Raw genomic sequence first — 22222 nt, 5'->3', positions numbered from 1 at the left:
TCATTATTCTCATAATCGTTTGCACACATATTTTCACATGTTTTGGAAATGTTGCTTTTGAAATGTCAATTCTGGAAATCTAGCACGTATTGCTCTTGGTAATTTTGGACTTAAAGGGGAGGATGTCATGTATGAAGCTGCAAATATTCACCGTTGTATCCCTACACCGTGACCGCATTGTATCCCTACGCCCCAGCTCGGATGGCGCTGCAGTTAATCGGGCTTGTATCAGCAGAGTCAATAAACGTGTGCTACAATCGATCCTAGCCTGTCAAGATACTGTTGCGAATATGGAATTTGGCCTCCATATCCGCTTGTAAATATTCCCCTATTTCCCCAATACTCCCCAACTATCCCCAATCCCCCATTCCCTAGTCCCATTGTCTGTAAACAACAATCAGTAGAGCCGACCTTCCCCTATTTCCCCCATTAAATGTCGTGCCCAGGTCCACCGCATCTCACGTAGACAACTTTCGGACATCTTGCTAGTTATTCTTAGTCTATGTCAGTTAAGGACTCCTTTCCATTAATTCTGACTCTTCGTTGCACCAGAATGTGATTATATGGCACCAGTAGTGAGTTTAGGACCTTTCCCATACCTCCTTCCATCTTCTTCCCCAAACAACAACAACAACAACAACTACAGCTACAACAACAACAACAACAACAGAGGGGCACGGCGCTGCGCAGGGGAGTGTGCGTCCTCACACCGGCTCGGTTAGCCGCCATTGACAAAGCGCTCCGGACCATGCGCTCCACGGGGTTACCACGAAGGGGCTGGCTGTCAGCTCCTCGTCAAGGGCGGAGCCTGGTAAACCCCCCCGCACGCACCCAATGAGAAGCAACGTGCCGATTCCACGAGGCGGAGCTAACGAGCCGAGGGCGTGTCACTCCCCGCCGGATATACGAAGCGACTCACCGGATGTGAGGTGAGATGCGCCCCCAGCTTGAGACGACAAGACGCCACCTCGAGCGCTGTGAATACCTCCCCGCATCTCTGGACCGGACCGAGTCGATTCTGACCTTTGAGCCCAGGTGCACCTGGAGCCATCGATCCTGCCTTTCCTAGCCATCAATCCCCGTGTGAGTCAGCCTTTTGTCCCGTTTATCTGTCGTCTGTTGGGGTTAATATAAGATTGTGTCTAAGTGCCTATCTTCCTTTGCTGTCCCTCTCGTAGTTGTAATCTAACCTTCCGAACGAATATAATCTCCTCCGGAGGTCTTGAGAACCGTATCCCTGGTGTGTCATTTTAATCCCAGCCGTGTGTCTTTTCCTTCATTGATCTAGCGTAGCGCGATTAGTCAACGTTCGGGTATAATCGGGTAACTTGTGCAGACGTGGTCATACTAAACCGCTCGGTAAATAACATCTAAGCCACGTCTGTAACAATTGGTGTCGAGGAGTGGAATTCGGACCCGGGACTAAATTTATTAGGCCCAAATTTGTAACAATTAGAATCGATTCGGAGCGCGTTTCCCGCGCGAAATTATAACGGCGAAATTTGCTTTTGTTATAAGAAAATAAAAACCCGAATTTTGAAAGTCGCGCTATGGCGGATCAAGACAGCTGGGGTCCGGTAGGGGAGAGTGAGGCAGGGTCGGTCCAGGACCAAATTGAGGGACATGAGGGACAGGAGGAGAGCGAAGCAGCGAGGGTAGCAAACGCACAAAATGGCGCCTCGCTGGTCACCGCGCCCGCGACCGTGGCAGCGCCACCGGTGGATTTGAACTTGTTTTTAATACAAATGAAGGCCCTTATGGCCCAGAATAGTGAGCAAATGAGGGCTCAGAGAGCAATTGGGGGTAATGGGGAACCGGATGGATGCTCAGAGTGAGCAATTGGGGGTAATGGGAAACCAAATGGGGGTAATGAGGGACGAAGCGAGGGGTACTGGTGAGGGATTAGACAATAATTTTAGGGGATTAGACAATAATTTTAAGGGATTAGACGAGAAATTTGGGAAATTAGACGATAGATTAGGGGAAATACAGGAGGGGTTAACGGGGGTAGAAAACAGAATGGCCGCTCAAGAGAATCAAATGGAAGGGATGCAAAAAGGGTTAGAGGGGTTAGAAAACACCATGGAAAGCAAATTGAGGGACATGAGGGACCAAGCGGAAAGGGAAGTTAACCAAATGGGGCAGCAGATAGAGGGGGTCAGAATGGGGGTAGAAGCCAAACTGGATGCTCACAGGGAGGAAATGGAGCAGATGAGGGTGGCATCTGGGCAGGAGATGCAAGTGATGGGAGAGGAGATCAGAAGAGGTGTGAGTGAGGAGGTCGGAGGAGTGCGCGAGGAGGTGAGGCACTGTAAGGAGCACATGGAGAAGGAGGTGAGAAAGGGGACTGTAAAGTTACAAGGGGGCATAGAGGTCCTGACGCAGGAGGTGGAACAGCTGACGGAGGGACAAAAAGGACTAACGGAGCAGGTTCAAAGGAACACTGCGGTATTAGGAGGGTTAAAAGTGACACAGAAAGAACTAAAAGACGACTTGATAGCGACGAAGAGGGAATGTCAGATGGTACGTGAGGGACTGACAACGAGGTTGGACGAGGTGGTAGAGGTAATGGAGACGAAGGACCGGCAGGTGAGGACGCACCTGGAAACGGTCAAGGTAGCCTTAGAGGACGAGCTTGAGGAGACGTACCGGGGAATAAAAGAGGTGAGGCACAAATTAGAAGAAGTGGAAGAAGGGATGAGCGAAATTAAGAAGCGACGGAGAGGGGATAAGAAAGAGATAAAAGAGGAGATAAAAGAATTGGTCCAAAGTCTGTGTTTGGATCGTGATGATGTGCTCATTAACCGGATGAGGGATTCGCAGGTGATGGAGGAGAAGCGAAGAGGAAGAGGACCCGGTGTAAGTGGTGACCAATATGGTCGTGCGTATGATGCGCCAGGTGATTTGATAAGCTTGGGGGTCGAGATGGACCCGGGTGTTCGTGAGAGGCCGTTGGTGAAGTGTGCGACAGGTCTGGTGTGCGAAAGAGGAGGTGTGCAAGAAAGTCCGACTCTGGGGTGTGTGAGGAAAAAGTGCGTGCCAAGGAGTGAGGGTGCTGGCGAGAGTGAGTCGGTCGTAGCGTGTTTGCGAGGGAGCACATGGAAGCGCGGTGTGGTAAGTGTTACAGAGGGTGTGACGGGAGAGTGTGCGCAGGAGTGTGCGCGAGAAAGGTGTGTGACGGACGGGTGCATGGGGAAAGAGTGCGCTGTCAAAGGCAAGGAAGAATGCACACCTGTGGTGAGTGTTACAGAGGGTGTGACGGGAGAGTGTGCGCAGGAGTGTGCGTGAGAAAGGTGTGTGACAGACAGGTGCATGAGGAAAGAGTGTGCTGTCAAGAGTAAGGGTGAGTGCGTGGTCAAGAGTGGAGGTGAGAGTAGTGAGAGTGACAAGGAGAGTGAGCTGGTTGTGACAGGTGAGCGAGGATGTACACCTGGGATGGAAGGATGCACACCTGGAATGGTAGAGCGTGAGTGGGAATGCACGCTGGAATTGGTAGTGAGGCACGTGGTTGGGTGTGCGAATGAGGGCACACCTGTGATTGTCACAGAGGAGGTGACTGAGGAGGGGGCGCGAAGAGGTGTTTTGGTGAGGTGTGCGACCAACGAATGTGTGCCAAAGTGTTCGGTGGTCAGGTGTGTGACCAAGGCTGTGAGTGGAATGAGGGTACCTGGGTGTGTAAGGAAAGGTACGAGGAGCATGGGAACGGCTGGATGTGTGAGCAAGGAACGGGCTGCGGGGTGTAAGCGTCCAGGTGAAGCATCGACGTTAGACGGGGTAGAGTTTAGAACGACTTATAGCCGAATCGGGCCCTCGGTGCGTGCTGGGCCTCGCTTTGAACGGCCGCGTCCGTGCTCCACTAGGCGGAGCGGGCAGCCCGATAGAAAGGGTCGTCATGGCGACCACTTTTTGTTGAGGCAGTCCGGCAGGTCGAGATCGGGACATTGGATGGCTCCGTGCCGAGATGGTGCGTGGGATCTCGGCACGGGTAAGCCCCCGTCCCTGCACCGAATGCCGGACGCATCCAGCCGCTGGCACAGAACAACCCGCATTCATGGCTTGGCTTTACAAAGCCGGGCTTTGGACGGGAATTGGCGCACCGAGAGGTATTAGTGAGTAGACTGGGTGAAGAGGTTAGTGTTTTGGCCCCAAAATTAGAGAAAAACAAAATTTGATGATTGGCAAAGGATTGGCAGTAGTGATTGGCAGATGATGAGTAGGATTGGCAAATTTTTGATTTGTTGAAATTTGATGTGCAAAATTGGTAGTGAGAGACCCCCGATGTGGTGGGATGGCAAGTCCACCATCCTTCCCATAGTGGGGGCAAAGGAGCACTAGATTATGGGGTGTGTGGCAGTGAAAACTAGCCCGGGTGGGTTAGGTTATATTGTAGGGATCTAGAAGAGATTGACATTAGGTAACGTTAAGTTTAGTTAGTGACTGATACCTGTAGTGGGGACGCAGGTAGATTAGTGTGGATGATAATGACGTGGGAGCGCAATAGTTTAAAGGGACGACTGGGAAGCGCAAGTTTCAGAGGGGAGTAGTTAGCTGAGATGATGCCGTGCGTGTGAGGATTGAACAGGTGAGAATGGAACAGGTGTGATTGCACAGGTGTGCAACTGGACAGGTGTGTGGAGCAGTGTGTGAGTAGTGAGTGTTGTGGATCAGCGCGAATGCGCTTGGGGAGAGAAGGGTGCAGGTGGCACCAGGTGTGAGAGCACAGGTGTGCAAGTACAGGTGTGTGGAGAGAGTTGGAGTAAGTGGTACGGAGTGGTGTGCATGGTGCGAAGGTGTGGATGGGGGAAGAGTGGACTCCTATCACGGATACCCGGGGCGGGTAGTGTAAGTGTTAGGTAGAGGGTACAGGTAAATTGTGGTTGGATATTGGCATTTGTGGTGCGGTTGCAGAATGGTGTTGTGAATGGGTGCATTAGTGTTGTGGAAATGGCTGGGCATGTAGCCTGTTAGTGTGTGTAGTTGGTTGGGCACTCCACCACTGTGAGGATGTCGGCCAGGTGAGGCCGCAGGTGGGCTCTGGGAGCCGTTAGTGTCAGTGGGGCCCGAGGATCCGGAGGACGGACCCGGGTAGCCCAGTGCCAGAGAGGGCACCGAGTGGGGAGAGCGCCAGAGGGCCTTCCCCAGGTAGTTAGGTTAGGGTGAGGAGCAGGTAAGCTCGGAGGCAACTGCAGTGGTGGAGGTGTGCAGGTGGGTAGACCCGCTGGGAGAGGTACACGTCGCGGCCCAGAAATTGTGCGAGGGCACCGGGAGATGAATCGGGGGAGTGAGACCCCAAATTGAAAAGCACCACAGTTTGGCCAATGGGAATTGGTTTTTAGAACCCAATAGTGTAAGAGGGCCAATGGTTTGGCCGGAGAAAGACCCCGGGTAGTGTAAAGTTGTAAAGTCATTTAGGAAATAGTTAGGATTGATGAACCTGTCGCACCATACGCAGCCACTTACCTGTGGTGATGATGATGACTCCACACCTGTGTTTTCTTTGTTCTGTGTGCAGAAATGAGAATTGCTGTGTGGATTGATGAGACGCATCACGACGTGGATGAGACATTGGGGTGATTCCATCTCTCCCCCCTTAGGAGGGACTGATGATGAATTGGTGATGGCAAATTATGATGTTGAGTTGGAGATGGCAAATTTTGATGAAAGTTGAAAATGGCAAATTTGATTGGTTAGGAGGGAGAGAAGACGAATTTGGTTTATGGGAGGAACGGGGAAGACAGTAGGGATGTTTGTTGATTTGTAAAGTAGATGTTTATGGGTAGTGTTGTGTTTTGTGGATACAGTAAGGGGTAAGGGAGGGGCCATGTAGGTTACCTGGTGGGGGGGGGGAGCGTACGGTAGGAACGTACCTGTCTCACCTGGTTCCCATGTGCCCCCAGTGTGCATTACCTTACATTGCGTGCACTTTTGCGCCCTTACCACCTTACTCACTTGTCTGCTTCTTTTGTCTCCCACCTCCGAGGATCTGGCTTTGGGGTGGAGAGAGAGGAGAGAGAGGTGCTGGCTTCGCAGTTGTGGGCCTGCACTTTCGCTGCTTGCTGCTGGGATCGATACACCATATGGACCGCAATGTTTGTGGCCACCCACAATGGACCGCAGTTCTTTTGCGGCCAAGCACCACCCGTGGAAGGACCTATGGGTCAACGTGGCACCTATGCCAAACAGGTGAACCACTAACAGTTGGCCCCCTGACGGCCACAATAAAGAAATGGACGCGGTTGGCGCCTTTCTTTATTTTTTGAAAGAGGCAAGAAGGCCAAGTGCACCACACGAAGGCAAGCCCAGCGGCAGAACATCGGCCGGCTGCGACACCACCGGTGATTTGTAAACACTTTATTGGTGCACCGGATGGTGCTCACTGTGTGATGGGGTGGTGCTTGATGCTTGGAAGGGGTGCTCTGCACATTATTAAAGGCCGTAGGCCACAGAGCACTCGTGGGTTGGTGTATCGATGCTAGCATGCGTGCTCTCTCTATGCATAACATCTGCATGTGTTCCTCCAAAAACAGGTCCTGGATCGTAGTGTAAATATCAGCGTAGTCTTGTGTAAATAATGCTCCCTACCGGCTGTATGTTTAGTTTGAGGATTCTTTCCGGATTCGGTTATCCTGTGGGTGTGTTTCTGTGAGGAGAAGGGTGCAACGTCGCAGGGGGACATATTTACTCATTTGTGAATATCTGTAAAACTGTCGCACTCAGGGTAGAGTTAATAGTAGAGGGAACTACATTGCGTGCCACACTAAAGTAGGTAAAAATTTATCGGGTCGGGCCGCCCCGAGGGTAGAGAAGGGTGCAATGTTGCGAATATGGAATTTGGCCTCCATATCCGCTTGTAAATATTCCCCTATTTCCCCAATACTCCCCAACTATCCCCAATCCCCCATTCCCTAGTCCCATTGTCTGTAAACAACAATCAGTAGAGCCGACCTTCCCCTATTTCCCCCATTAAATGTCGTGCCCAGGTCCACCGCATCTCACGTAGACAACTTTCGGACATCTTGCTAGTTATTCTTAGTCTATGTCAGTTAAGGACTCCTTTCCATTAATTCTGACTCTTCGTTGCACCAGAATGTGATTATATGGCACCAGTAGTGAGTTTAGGACCTTTCCCATACCTCCTTCCATCTTCTTCCCCAAACAACAACAACAACAACAACTACAGCTACAACAACAACTACAACAACAGAGGGGCACGGCGCTGCGCAGGGGAGTGTGCGTCCTCACACCGGCTCGGTTAGCCGCCATTGACAAAGCGCTCCGGACCATGCGCTCCACGGGGTTACCACGAAGGGGCTGGCTGTCAGCTCCTCGTCAAGGGCGGAGCCTGGTAAACCCCCCCGCACGCACCCAATGAGAAGCAACGTGCCGATTCCACGAGGCGGAGCTAACGAGCCGAGGGCGTGTCACTCCCCGCCGGATATACGAAGCGACTCACCGGATGTGAGGTGAGATGCGCCCCCAGCTTGAGACGACAAGACGCCACCTCGAGCGCTGTGAATACCTCCCCGCATCTCTGGACCGGACCGAGTCGATTCTGACCTTTGAGCCCAGGTGCACCTGGAGCCATCGATCCTGCCTTTCCTAGCCATCAATCCCCGTGTGAGTCAGCCTTTTGTCCCGTTTATCTGTCGTCTGTTGGGGTTAATATAAGATTGTGTCTAAGTGCCTATCTTCCTTTGCTGTCCCTCTCGTAGTTGTAATCTAACCTTCCGAACGAATATAATCTCCTCCGGAGGTCTTGAGAACCGTATCCCTGGTGTGTCATTTTAATCCCAGCCGTGTGTCTTTTCCTTCATTGATCTAGCGTAGCGCGATTAGTCAACGTTCGGGTATAATCGGGTAACTTGTGCAGACGTGGTCATACTAAACCGCTCGGTAAATAACATCTAAGCCACGTCTGTAACAATACCTTACAGGTTTATAGTAGTTTTGTGACGTTTAGATGTTGTTTTGATTTATAGTAGCTCTGTGACGCTTAGGTGTTGTTTTGGTTTATAGTAGTTTTGTGACGCTTAAGTGTTGTTTTGGTTTATAGTAGTTCTGTGACCTTTAGTTGTTTTGGTTTCTAGTAGCTCTGTGACGCTTAGGTGTTGTTTTGGTTTATAGTAGTTCTGTGAGGTTTTGATGTTGTTTTGGTTTATAGTAGTTCTGTGAGGTTTCGATGTTGTTTTGGTTTATAGTTAGTGCTGTGATGCTTAGATGTTGTTTTGGTTTATCGTAGTTCTGTGAGGTTTCGATGTTGTTTTGGTTTATAGTTAGTGCTTTGATGTTTAGATGTTGTTTTGGTTTATAGTAGTTCTGTGAGGTTTAGATGTTGTTTTGGTTTTTTGTTTTTTTTTGGTTTTTTTGTATACTGAATCGAGGCTCGTGAAAGAGCTAACGTTTATTTCACAAACAAAACAACCAGACAAACAAAATATACAAAAAGAGGGAGCGGAAGACAAGATGGGGAGAGAAGGGGAAGCACACAACCACAACATTTGAGAGCAGGCGAGAAGTGTGTGAGGGAGAGGGCTTGGGGGGAGGATGCGTGGGAAAGGCGGGGGGGGGGGGGGGCAGAGGTATAAATCACATGGGGACCGAAATTAGCGGGGGTAGAAAAGATCAAGGTTTTGCATGGGGGAGGATAAGAGATGGTGGTGAACAGCTGTTTTAAAGACCTGGAGGGTGGAGTGGGATTGACGAGAGTGAGGGAGTTTGTTCCAGAGGTGGGAGAAAAGAGGAATGAAGGAGTGAAGGTGAGCAGAAAGTCTTGATTTTGCCAGTTTAACCATAAGAGGGTTGCAGGCAGATCTTGTGCGACCTGTAGGAATATTTGGGGGACAGAGCCCAGAGAGAGCTGGGGGGGGCAAGGCCAGAGAGGAGTCGGTAGAAGACGGAAAGACCACCAACCTGCCTGCGGTGAGTGAGTGAAAGGCCCTTGGAGTTAGCTTCATCGCGGGAGATTCCAATGATTCTGAACGCTTTGGTTTCAACAGCATGAAGACGAGCTCGGTGTGAGGCAGGAGCACCAGACCAGAGGGGAGAGCAGTATTCCATAGAGCTGCGGATGAAAGCCTTGTATGTGGTGAGGAGCTCAGGTGTGCCAAGGAAGGACTTCGCACGACGGAGGATGCCCAGTCGGCGACTGGCTTTGGAGGCCAGATTTGAAATGTGGTTTTCCCAGGAAAGATCATGGCAAATAGTGAGGCCCAAAAGCTTGAGTGACAGAACTTCTTGGAGAGGATTATTCAGAAAGTGGATGGGAGGGTTGTCCAGTCGGTCTTTTCGGAGAGACATCGTAAGAGTGTGAGATTTATCAGGATTGAAAGACATGTTCCATTTGTTTGCCCAGTCTGTGATTTTGTCCAGGTCTGCAGAGAGTGAGGAGGCTGCAGACTGCCGACCTGAGGGATGAGGAATGGAGCGACAGAGAGTAGAGTCTTCAGCAAAGAGATAGAGAGAATTTTCAAGAGAGTCAGAGAGATCATTGATGAAGACCAGAAAAAGCACAGGGCCCAGAACACTACCTTGGGGAACTCCAGCCTGAACAGGAAGAGGAGATGAGACAAACCCATTCAGGGCCACACGTTGACTACGACCAGAGAGGAAGTCCGCCAGCCATGCGTGGAGATTTCCATGGATACCAAAGGAGGAGAGTTTGGTGAGCAGAGCAGGGTGCCAGACCATATCGTAGGCACGTGAAATGTCAAGGGAGACAGCTCTAATTTCCTGTTTGGCGTTGAGGACCTCCATCCATTGTTGAGAAAGCAGAAGCAGCATGTCCAGAGTAGAGTGACCAGGTCTGAAACCAAATTGATGATCAGAGATCAAGCCATTGGAGAAGAGGAAAGATTTAATATCTGAAGCAATGATGGATTCCATGACTTTGCTGATAATTGGGAGAAGGCTGATTGGTCTGCAGTTGCTAGGATCTGTTTTTGCACCTTTTTTGTGCAAAGTGGTGATGTTGGCTGATTTCCAAGCAGATGGCAGATGACCTTGAGCAAAAGAGAGGGTGAAGAGAACAGAAAGAGGGAGTGAAAGAGCGGAAGAACATGATTTTAGGACCCGTGGGCTGATGCCGTCAGGACCAGTTGCAGAATCAGTCGAGGGTTGACAGAAACTTTTCCACCTTGTCAGGAGGAAAGGACACAGAGTCCAGGAGCAGGTGGGTACAGAGAGGGATGGGTTTGGGACACAAGATTTAGAGGCAAACACAGAGTTGAGGCATTCAGCTTTTTCACGTGCGGAGTCAGCCGTTAAGCCGTTTGAGGTGAGGAAGGGGATGGAGGGGGAACAAACACCAGAAACAGATTTGACCAGATGCCACCAGGATTTGGAAGATGGAGACAGATAAGAGAGTTCGGTCTTGAGAACGGTGAGATATTGTTTCCTGGCTCTCCTAAGGGTGGACACACACTTGTTTCGGGCTTTGTGAAAGGAAATGAGATTTCCTTCCGTTGGATTTGCTTTCCAGGAGACGAAAGCAAGTTGTTTCAGGGCAACAGCGTCACCACAAGATTCCGTGTACCATGGACGGGAGGAAGGGTATGACAACTGAAGACGAGATGGGATAAATCTGTGCATGAGAGAGAGCAGTTTACTTTGAAAGAATTCCCAGGATGAGTTGATGTCAGAGGCGGTAGAGATGGGAGACCAGTCCAGATGATTGATGGCTGCTTTTGTAGACCGTGCCACTTGGCCTGAGTGAAATGCCAGACTCGTCCATGCTGAGGAGGCTCTCTGAGAATGGTCAGAGAGATGTCCACTTTGACAAGCACATGATCAGATGAGCCAGTTTATAGTAGTTCTGTGATGTTTAGATGTTGTTTTGGTTTATAGTAGTTCTGTGAGGTTTAGATGTTGTGGTTTATAGTAGTTCTGTGAGGTTTAGATGTTGTTTTGGTTTATAGTAGTTCTGTGATGTTCAGGGGTTCTTTTGGCTTATAGTAATTTGGTGACATTTAGGTGTTTTGATTCATAGTAGTTCTGTGATGATTAGGTGTTGTTTTGATTTATAGTACTGTGGTTTTTTTTTTTTTTTGGTTATACTGAATCGAGGCTCGTGAAAGAGCTGACATTCACTTCACAAACAAATCAACCAGACAAACAAAATATATAAAAAGAGGGAGCGGAAGACAAGATGGGGAGAGAAGGGGAAGCACACAAACACAACATTTGAGAGCAGGGAGATGTGTGGGAGGGAGAGGGCTTGGGGGGAGGAGGCGTGAGAAGGGGGGGTGTGGGGGGGGAGAGAAGTATAAAACACAAGGACACCAAGGACTTCCAGGACAGAAGTTGGTATTTCAAAAAAGTGGAATTGGGGTGAAATTAGCGGGGATAGAAAAGATCAAGGTTTTGGATGGGGGAAGATAAGAGATGGTGGTGAACAGCTGTTTTAAAGACCTGGACGGTGGAGTGGGATTGAAGAGAGTGAGGGAGTTTGTTCCAGAGGCGGGAGAAAAGATGAATGAAGGAGTGAAGGTGAGCAGAGAGTCTTGATTTTGGCAGTTTAACCATAAAAGGGTTGCAGGCAGATCTTGTGCGACCTGTAGGAATATTTGCGGGACAGCCCAGAGAGAGCTGGGGGGGCAAGGCCAGAAGGAGTCGGTAGACGACGGAAAGACCACCAACCTGCCTGCGGTGAGTGAGTGAGAGGCCCTTGGAGTTAGCTTCATCGCGGGAGATTCCAATGATTCTGAATGCTTTGGCTTCAACAGCGTGAAGACGAGCTTGGTGTGAGGCAGGAGCACCAGCCCAGAGGGGAGAGCAGTATTCCATTGAGCTGCGGATGAAAGCCTTGTATGTGGTGAGGAGCTCAGGTGTGCCGAGGAAGGACTTTGCACGACGGAGGATGCCCAGTCGGCGACTGGCTTTGGAGGCCAGATTTGAAATGTGGTTTTCCCAGGAAAGATCATGGCAGATAGTGAGACCCAAAAGCTTGAGTGACAGAACTTCTTGGAGAGGATTATTCAGAAAGTGGATGGGAGGGTTGTCCAGTCGGTCTTTTCGGAGACACATCGTAAGAGTGTGAGATTTGTCAGGATTGAAAGACATGTTCCACTTGTTTGCCCAGTCTGTGATTTTGTCCAGGTCTGCAGAGAGAGGAGGCTGCAGACTGCCGATCTGAGGGATGAGGAATGGAGCGACAGAGAGTAGAGTCATCAGCAAAGAGATAGAGAGGATTTTCAAGAGAGTCAGAGAGATCTATGATGAAGACCAGAAAAAGTACAGGGCCCAGAACACTGCCTTGGGGAACTCCAGCCTGAACAGGAAGAGGAGATGAGAGAAACCCATTCAGGGCCACACGTTGACTACGACTAGAGAGGAAGTCCGCCAGCCATGCGTGGAGATTTCCATGGATACCAAAAAAGGAGAGTTTGGTGAGCAGAGCGGGGTGCCAGACCGTATCGAAGGCACGTGATGTGTCAAGGGAGACAGCTCTAATTTCCTGTTTGGCATTGAGGACCTCCATCCATTGTTGAGAAAGCAGAAGCAGCATGTCCAGAGTAGAGTGACCAGGTCTGAAACCAAATTGATGATCAGAGATCAAGCCATTGGAGAAGAGGAAAGATTTCATATCTTAAGCAATGATGGATTCCATGACTGCTGATAATTGGGAGAAGGCTGATTGGTCTGTAGTTGCTGGGATCTGTTTTTGCACCTTTTTTGTGCAAAGCGGTGATGTTGGCAGATTTCCAAGCAGATGGCAGATGACCTTGAGCAAAAGAGAGGGTGAAGAGAACAGAGAGAGGGAGTGAAAGAGCGGAAGAACAGGATTTTAGGACCCGTGGGCTGATGCCGTCAGGTCCAGTTGCAGAATCAGAATCAGAGTCGAGGGTTGACAGAAACTTTTCCACCTTGTCAGGAGGAAAGGACACAGAGTCCAGGAGCAGCTGGGTACGACTGGGTACGGTGGGTACAGAGAGGGATGGGTTTGGGACACAAGATATAGAGGCAAACACAGAGTTGAGGCATTCAGCTTTTTCACGTGCGGATTCAGCCGTGTGGCCGTTTGAGGTGAGGGAGGGGATGGAGGGGGAACAAACACCAGAAACAGATTTGACCAGACGCCACCAGGATTTGGAAGAGGGAGACAGATAAGAGAGTTCTGTCCTGAGAACGGAGAGATATTGTTTCCTGGCTCTCCTGAGGGTTTACATGTTGTTTTGATTTATCGTGGTTCTGTTACGTTTAGATGTTATTTTGATTTATGGTAGTTTTGTGACTTTTAGATGTTGTTTTGATTTTAGTAATTTTGTGACGGTCAAGGGTTATTTTGGTTTGTAGTAATTAATTATGTGACGTTCAGGAGTTGTTTTGGTTTAGAGTAGTTCTGTGACATTCATGGGTTGTTTTGTTTTATTGTAATTATGTGATGGTGAGGGGTTCTTTTGGTTTATAGTAGTTCTGTGATGACCAGGGGTTGTTTTGGTTTATAGTAAGTCTGTGACGATTAGGTGTTTTGATTTATAGTAGTTCTGTGTCATTTAACGGTTGTTTTGATTTGTAGTAATTATGTGATGATCAAGCATTGTTTTGTTCTCTAGTAATTCTGTGAAGTTTAGGGGTTCTTTTGATGTATATTAGTTACGTTTGTGGGGGTAGATACCATAGTAAAGATTGGATCGTATAATTAATTATAGCATGGACCGTGGATGCATGGGACACTTCTCAATGTACTTAAGTAGGGAAACTGGAGCTTCAGATTGTTTGTGTCTTCACACGGGGGGTGAAGCTGTGTTAACTAGATAGGGATTAAGGTTAGTTTTCCCCCTGTATGTGATTGCCCCTTGTGGCTTTTCCCTACGTTTTTACAACTACAACAAGGCCGGCCATGAAAACCTCCCTTTAAACAACAACCACCAGAACCACCGACAATGCCCGGACTTTGCCGATCTGAAAGTAAACCCCGCCCCACCAACCTAAAAAGGAAAAAGGCCACACCCCAGCGAGGTACGAGGGGTGTGGAAGGGCAAAGTCGGCAGGCCACGCCCCGAGGTTCGTGATTGGTCAAGCAGACATGGGTTGATTCAGTGGAGCTCGGCGATTGGACAGTATGACGTCATCGAGAAGCTTCAAGAAAGAGGAAGAAGAGCGCATCTCTCTCTTTGGGGTCTTTGTGCTGGAGGAGGAGGTTCAGCCATTGTTGTGCTGCTGGTGAGGGGAGCTTTGTTTGGAGCTGGTGGAACTTTGGCAATTTCGACAGCGAGGAGGAGGTCTTGGCGGCAGTTTGTGGGGCTCTTGGCGCTTTGGACAGAGTGGAGAGCGAAAGATGGCTGTTTCGGCTGCTTGCTTCACGTCTGTGCGTTTTCGACACACCACACCGGTGCCATTTTTGGACCGCTTCCCGCGCAAGTGGCTTCACTGGCTGCAACAATCACCAAGTCCCTAAAAGCCATTTTGGACCAGAGCTGAGTGCCGGCCAATTAAAAGGAAAACATTATATTTCTTTATCTTTCCCATGTGTGTTGTATTTGTGACTGAGTGGAGACATCTCACGGTAGAGATTATTAGTGTTACCTTGGCATTCATTTTATTCTTCGATTTACTTTCAGTAAATTTGTTGCGTTGCATTTTTCAATTGTTGTGTTCGTTTATTCGTTGTGGGTTCCGAATTAAACCTGTGTGCTTCTATTCAGGTGAGCACTTTGCTCCTTTCCATCACACACATGGCAAAACCAACCCCCAATTTTGTGGCTGTTCACCTCGGAATTAAGGACCGTCCTGGCTATTCGTCCAAGGCTGGTGTTCATCGGCTATGGACATGACAATATAATTGAAATTGATAACTTAACCTAAACTTTTTCCATCCCCCAGTTACTTTTGCTTGCTTTTCCCCTCACTGGGAATGGGTACTCTTCCGTCTACATATGCTATATTTTCTCACATTCTTTGTTTCTTTGAAACTAAAGAGTTGCGCAGACTCATCATTGCAACAATTTATTTGTAGCAGTAGGGACAGACAACCAAATCAACCTGGAACACACAAATTATGGATAAACATGGTTTTTATACTCCCTAATTACAATTTAAAAAAACAATGATTATAATTTCACTTCTGTTTTGGTAATTGCCACACCACCTCTTGGAAACCTTGCTGATGTTGTTTAAGTACTTGGAAAGAAAAGTGATGTTTTATACTAGCCAGATTTATTTATCTTTCCACGTAAGAACATATCCAGTGAATTTACATCTTTCTGTCCATTCTGTGCTCTGTGTTACAGTTATGCTGACAAACTCGCAAGACTGAATTCTCTCAAGAAGGAGAGGCAGAAATATCTGGAAAGGTGAGCTATTGAATCCCTGGAGCAGCTAGTTCTGACCGGAACATGAGAATTGGCTTTCAAATGAAGTAAATCACGCCTCTATTATTGCAATACTTCAAATATTTTGTGGAAATAATATCAACTTCCCCTCCACCCTGGCTTACCAAGAGGTTACGTCACGGCTTACCAAGAGGATAACAACAAGACAAGAAGTCTAACAGCGGCGAAGCCGGGCTTGTAAAATATTATAAACCATAAACATATTATTAGCTTTTTTAATAGTCGCTAATGCCGTTTATAACATTAAACAAAGAAATTTGGAGGAATCCCGACATCTGTGAGGTAAGTTTTACTTACAGAACTGAGCGAAGATCTACTGTGATCACTATACTCCACAAGGGTTGGGTAATAACATGATCCTTCTGCCGGGCCTATAAGTACTGTGTCGTTGCAAGACCAGTAACGCCGATGCTTTTGATATTTGATAATCATTTTAACAATTGGTTTGTTTGTTTTTCACACTGAATGAAAAACGTAAAGGTAGAGCATATCGATTGTGATATCCTCTTGGTAAGCCGTGACGTAACGCGCCGCGTCATAATTCTGTTTCCAGGTCCAAGCGCACGCGTTACTTCCCACTTACCAAGAGGATAGATATATACATCCATGCACTACATTATCAAAAGTATGCGGACACCCCTTCTAATTATTGGATTTGGCTGTTTCAGCCACACCCATTGCTGACAGGTATATATAATCAAGCACGCAGCCATGCAATCTCCATAGACAAAAATGGCAGTAGAATGGGCCGTACTGAAGAGCTCGGTGACCTTCAACGTGGCACCGTCACAGGATGCCACCTTTCCAACAAGTCAGTTCGTCAAAATTCTGTCCTGCTAGAGCTGCCTCGGTCAACTGTAAGTGCTGTTGTTGCTCCTAGACATTGCCTCTTCACAATAACAGCTCAGTCGCAAAGTGATAGGCCACACAAGCTCACAGAATGGGACCGCCGAGTGCTGAGGCACGTAGCGTGTTAAAATCGTCTGTCCTCGGTTGCAACACTCACTACCTCATTCCAAACTGCCTCTGGAAGCAAAGTCAGCACAACAACTGTTCATCGGGAGCTTAATGAAATGGGTTTCCATGGCCGAGCAGCCACACACAAGCCGAAGATCACCATGTGCAATGCCAAGCGTTGGGTGGAGTGGTGTAAAGCTCACAACCATTGGACTCTGGAGCAGTGGAAACTCTTTCTCTGGAGTGATGAATCACGCTTCACCATCTGGCAGTCTGATGGACGAATCTGAGTTAGGCGGATGCCAGGAGAACGCTACCTGCCCGATGCATAGTGTAGTGCCAACCGTAAAGTTTGGTGGAGGAGGAATAATGGTCTGGGGCTGTTTTTCATGGTTCGGTTTAGGCCCCTTAGTTCCAGTGAAGGGAAATCTTACTGCTACAGCATACAATGACATTCTAAACGATTGTGTGCTTCCAACTTTGTGGCAACAGTTTGGGGAAGCCCTTTCCTGTTTCAGTATGACGGTGCCCCCATGCACAGAGCAAAGTCCATACAGAAATGGTTTGTCGAGATCGGTGTGCAAGAACTTGACTGACCTGCACAGAGCCCTGACCTCAACTCAATCGAACACCTTTGGGGTGAATTAGAACGTCGACTGCGAGCCAGGCCTAATCGTCCAACATCAGTGCTCTACCTCACCAATGCTCTTGTGGCTGAATGGAAGAAAATCCCTGCAGCAATGTTCCAACATCTAGTGGAAAGCCTTCCCCGAAGAGTGGAGGCTGTTATAGCAGCAAAGGGGGGACCAACTCCATATTAAAGCCCATGATTTTGGAATGAGATGTTCGATGTTCTGGTGTCCACATACTTTTGTTCATGCAGTGTATATCATGATATTTCAAAATGTTAAAAGGATTATGACAACACTTGGTGGTTGTATTGGGTCGGTGACAAGAACAAACTGATTAGATTTTGATCAAGATCCGGATGCAGATCCGGCCCATCAGTGGGATACAATAGTCTGTTGGAAAAAGAGTAAGTAGGTGTAAGTGACCAGTGCCTGGAATATAAATATATAATGTAGGCACAGTACATGGAGAACCCTCTCTCTACGGTGTTTCACAGGCTCATTGGCTGTTTATCATCATCATCATCATTTTACGGCCGTCGCCATGCTTGCATGTGTGACGGCTGTTTAAATGCAAACAACTAATCGGCTGTTTATCTCCCTTCATAAGTTGCTGTTTAGATGGCTGATTAGCTGTGCACATACAAAGATGTTTTTGTCAGCGTTTAAGGGTTAGGCGTATGTCAGCAAGACATTCACTGAGCGCCTTTTGGAATTTGGCCCTTAATGTTTATACAGTGGAAGCAATAGATCCAATGAAGATCCAATAGATTAAATGAAGAGGAATGAACATTTAAACAAATTAAGCAATCGTTCTCCCTCATTAGACTATTTGCTCATTTGAATGTTCTCCTTTGACATTCACTTGACTTGTTGACAGTCAATTGTATACAACAACCACACAACATGCATTATAAGGCCATTTTCCCTGCTAGAGTGGGGGTTAGCCTTGCGGTCCCCATGACAATGTTCTCCATTTTGCCCTATTTTCTGCATCTCTCTTTGTTAACCCCCTTGCCCGCATTTCTTCTTCCACCATCTTTAGCCAAGTCTTTCTCGGTCTTCCCCGTCCTCTACTTCCTTCTACATTCATTTCCATCACTCTTCTCAACCAGTCACTTTCATCCTTCCTCAACACATGACCAAACCATCTCAACCTGTTCCTCTTCACAGCATCAATCACAGGCTCTTTTCCCATCATCTTTCGCAATTCATCATTTGTCTTCCTCTCTCTCAACGATACTCTGCACATCCGTCGAACCATTCGCATTTCCACCCTTTCCAGCCTTCGTTGCTGCTCTACATTCATGACCCATGTCTCGCTCCCATAAATCATAACACCTCTCACACATGCAGCACACACCTTTCCCTTCAGCTTCAACGACACTCCCCTCATCAGCACGCCACTCAGTTCCCGAAACTTCATCCATGCACATCTCCCTCGAGCAACCGTTGCCGAGTCCTGATCCACCTTCTCCATTCAGCATGTCTCCGAGGTAGCAAAATGTTTTCACACTTTCCAGCTTCACGCCGTCTCCAAGATCCAACTCAACATTTCCTTCATCTGCAGCTCCCTCTGTGCACGCCTTACATTTGAATGTAGCTGCCACACTGGTTAATGACCCTCTCAGACCACTATATTTTTGATGAACCCACTCAGCGCACATTGTACATTGAATGGAGTTCACTCTGACACCCTTCCTGCACACAACACATGGCCACTTCCCAGTTCTTTCCACCTCACCACATGCTTTACCACTTGCCATCACCTTCGTCTTTCCTATATTCACCTTCAGACCTTTTGTCTCCATACATTCCTTCCACTTGTTCATCTTTTCCTTCAGTCCATCCATACTTTCCGCAATCAACACCAGATCATCTGCAAACAACAACTCCCATGGTAAACCCTCCTTTACGTTCTGAGCCAGCACCTCCATCACAGCTACAAATAGTAGTGGACTTAGTACCGACCCCTGAGGCACTCCCACCTTCACCTCAAACTCACCACTGTTCCCGTCCTTCGTCCTTACAGCTGTGCGCGCTCTTTTGTACATTGCCATCACTACTCTGATCAACCATTCCTCCACTTCTAACTTCCTCAATGCCCATGTCAATACTTCGCGTGGAACCCGATTGAATGCTTTCTCCAGATCAACAAACCCAAGAAACAACTTCTTCCTTTTCTCCATGTACTTCTCCTGCAACTGCCTCACAAGGAAGAGCGCGTCTGTCGTTCCTCTTCCTGGCATAAATCCAAACTGCATTTCGTCGATCTTCACCTTCCTCCTTGTCCTCCTCTCCAACACCCTTTCCAATACCTTCATTCCATGCTCCAATAACTTTATCGCTCGGTATGAGCCACACTCCAGAGGGTCACCTTTCCCCTTGTATGGAGGGATGAGGGTACTCAGTTCCCCATCCACTGGAATGCGGCCTTCTTTCACCACCAGATTACAGATCTCTGTCATTCTCTTCACACCCCAACTTCCTGCTGCCTTCAACATATCTCCCACAACTCCCGTCGGCCCTCCCGCTTTTATACTCTTCATTGCTTTTATCGCTTCCTCAACTTCCTTCTCATTTTATCTTCTCTGCCTGTCCTAAAACTGGGTTACTCTCTATGTTGCCATCCCATTCATTCTCTGTATTCAACAGCATTTCCATATATCTTTTCCATCTTCCTTTAATTCCATCTGGGTCCACAACGATTTGTCCCACTTCATCCTTCAAGCAACTCACCCCCATCACATCACACCTCTCTTTCGCTATCTGCTTTGCAATCCTGAATACCGCTCTCTGACCCTCTTCCGAATCCATGCGTTCTCCGAACATTTTCCTCCATGCCTCCTGCGCCTTTGCTACCTCTTTCTGTGCAGCCTTGTTTGCTGCCTTATAACTTTCATGCTCTGCTTTTTCTGCTCCCGTACCCTTCGCCTTCTGCCACTCCTTGAACTTCTTCCTCTTCTCGTCAATCCTCTTTCCAACTTCATCATCCCACCACCATGGTTCCGAGTGCCTCGGTGGTCCTTTTGTCCATCCACATACCTCACCAACGGCTCCCAACAGACTAGCTTTCATTGACATCCAACCACGTTCAAGCTCAACCACATCATCCACTACCCTACTCAGCCTCTCTTTTAATGCCTCCCTTACTGTCACCTCTTTCAATTGACAGTCAATTGTATGATATAACTATAACGGCACTCGGTAGAGAGTATACCTCCGCCAGGTGAACAGTTTACATTTTGTATCCTACTGATAGGTCGTACCTGGATCCAGAACTGAACCAAAATCTAATCAGCTTGTTTTTGTCACCTAACCAACTTATGCACCCAGTGTTGTCATAGCTCGTACATGTTATAACTCGTCCATAACTTTTTGAGACATCCTGCTATACTGTATATCGTTTTTGGCCCTGTCTCACAATGTTGAAGAATCACTTAAATTTTTCTGTCTAGATACAGATCTTCACCAAAATTGAATCGATTCGTCTTTGTCACACAAAACCTCTCCACTACGTTTTGTCCAAATCAGTCAATAACGTTTTTAGATATCCTGCTATGTATCGTTTTTGGCCCTATTTCCCAATGGTGAAGAATCACTCAAAAATTAAATAACTCATGTCCAAATCCATATACAGATCTTCAGCAAAAACGAATTGATTCGTCCTTGTCACACTGCCAACCTCTTCACCAAGTTTCGTCCAAATCCGTCCACAAATTTTTGAGATATCATGCTATATCTTGGTTTTAGCCCCATCACTCAATGGTGGAGAAGCACTTAAAAAAAAAAAAAAATGCTCATTTCGGAATCCATATTCAGATCTTCACCAAAATCGAATCGAATCGTCCTTGTCAGACACCCAACCGGTCCACCAAGTTTTGTCCAAATCCGTCTACAACTTTTTGAGATATCGTGCTATTTATTGTTATTGGCCCTATCTCCCAATGGTGAAGAATCACTTTAAAAGTTATACTAGCCGGATCGGAATCCGGCTCTTCACCAAAATCGAATTGATTAGTCGTTATCGCACACAACGTCTCCACCAAGTTTCGTCCAAATTCGTCCACAACTTTTTGAGATATCATGCTATTTATTGTTATTGGCTTAATCTCCCAATGGTGAAGAATTACTTTAAAAATTCTCGTAGCCGTATCCGAATCCGGATCTTCACCAAAATCTAATCATTTCGTCCCTGTCACATACGCTACATATCTGCCAAATATCGTTTGGCAGAGATTAATGGGGTGAAACCACCTTTGGTGGCGGAGTGAAAACATAACCAGACAGACAGGGGTGAAAACGTAACCTCCATCCACCTTTTAAGCCTGGTGCTGGCTTAGCGGTTAGGGTGCCGGCTTGGGATCCTAGGATCCTGGGTTCGAATCCCGATCGATCGCTAAATTAACACCAGGGGGGTTGACTCAGCCTGTCATCCTTCCGAGGTCGGCAAATTGAGTACCAGCTTGCTGGGATGAATGATCCCGGTGTGTACCCCGGTTTAGAATAGGTACACCGTATCCCTGCGCATCGTAAGAGCGTGACCAAGGGTTGGCGTCAGGAAGGGCATCCGGCCATAAAAACATTGCCTCAAACAGGGAACCATAATTGTCATGGGGCCCGCAAGGCTAACCCCTGCTCTACCGGGCAAAAATGGCCTTAAAACGATCATTCATTCATTTTCATTCATCCACCTTTGGTGGCGGAGGTAATAAATTAATTTCCTTGTTCAGTTGTGTTCATTGTAGGTTCTGTGTTATTACCTCCGCCACCGAAGTTGGGCAGAGGTTGTGTTTCAACCCTGTCTGTTTGTGACCAGGATATCTCAAAAACTTGTGGACGGATTCGACCAAAACCTGGTGGACAGGTTGGGTGTGTGCCCAGGAAGAATCGATTCAATTTTGGTGAAGATCCAATCACTCATCTGGATCAGAGAGTTATTTCAGTGATTCTTCACTATTGAGTGATCGGGCTAAAACGATATATAGCGCAATATTTGAAAAAGTTGTGCACGGATTATAACAAAACATGGTGGATGAGTTGGTCAGGTGACAAGAACAAGCGATTCGATTTTGGTTCAGGTCTGAATCCAGATCCGGCCTATCGGTGGGATACAAAACGTAAACTGTTCAGCCTGGCGGAGGTATGTGCTCTACTGAGTGCTGTTCTAGTTTAAATGCTGTAGTCACTTTGACCTTACTCTATTTGCTTTCTTCTTCATTTTATATCAGAGTGCAAGTTGCTGCTCAAGCTGAAAAGGCGAAAGGCTTCCTGGTGAGTGATCGTTTGTTTAATTACTAACTGACC

At 47.6% G+C, this 22222-nt stretch overlaps 1 protein-coding gene across 1 annotated transcript in view; it reads left to right on the top strand.

The window, feature by feature from the left end:
* Positions 1–22222, top strand: part of ATG14 (autophagy related 14) — an 85907-nt gene that overhangs the window by 31019 nt on the left and 32666 nt on the right. The window contains exons 2-3 of the mRNA XM_068128225.2: positions 15228–15290; positions 22147–22189. Of these exons, the coding sequence (XP_067984326.1) occupies positions 15228–15290; positions 22147–22189 (106 nt within the window). The remainder of the gene's footprint in view (positions 1–15227; positions 15291–22146; positions 22190–22222) is intronic.

Source organism: Myxine glutinosa, chromosome 9 (assembly GCF_964187855.1).
Source record: "Myxine glutinosa chromosome 9, kmMyxGlut1.1, whole genome shotgun sequence".
NCBI lineage: Eukaryota > Metazoa > Chordata > Myxini > Myxiniformes > Myxinidae > Myxine > Myxine glutinosa.
The sequence above is the reverse complement of the archived record's forward strand: the minus strand, read 5'-3'. Positions and strand labels throughout refer to the sequence as shown.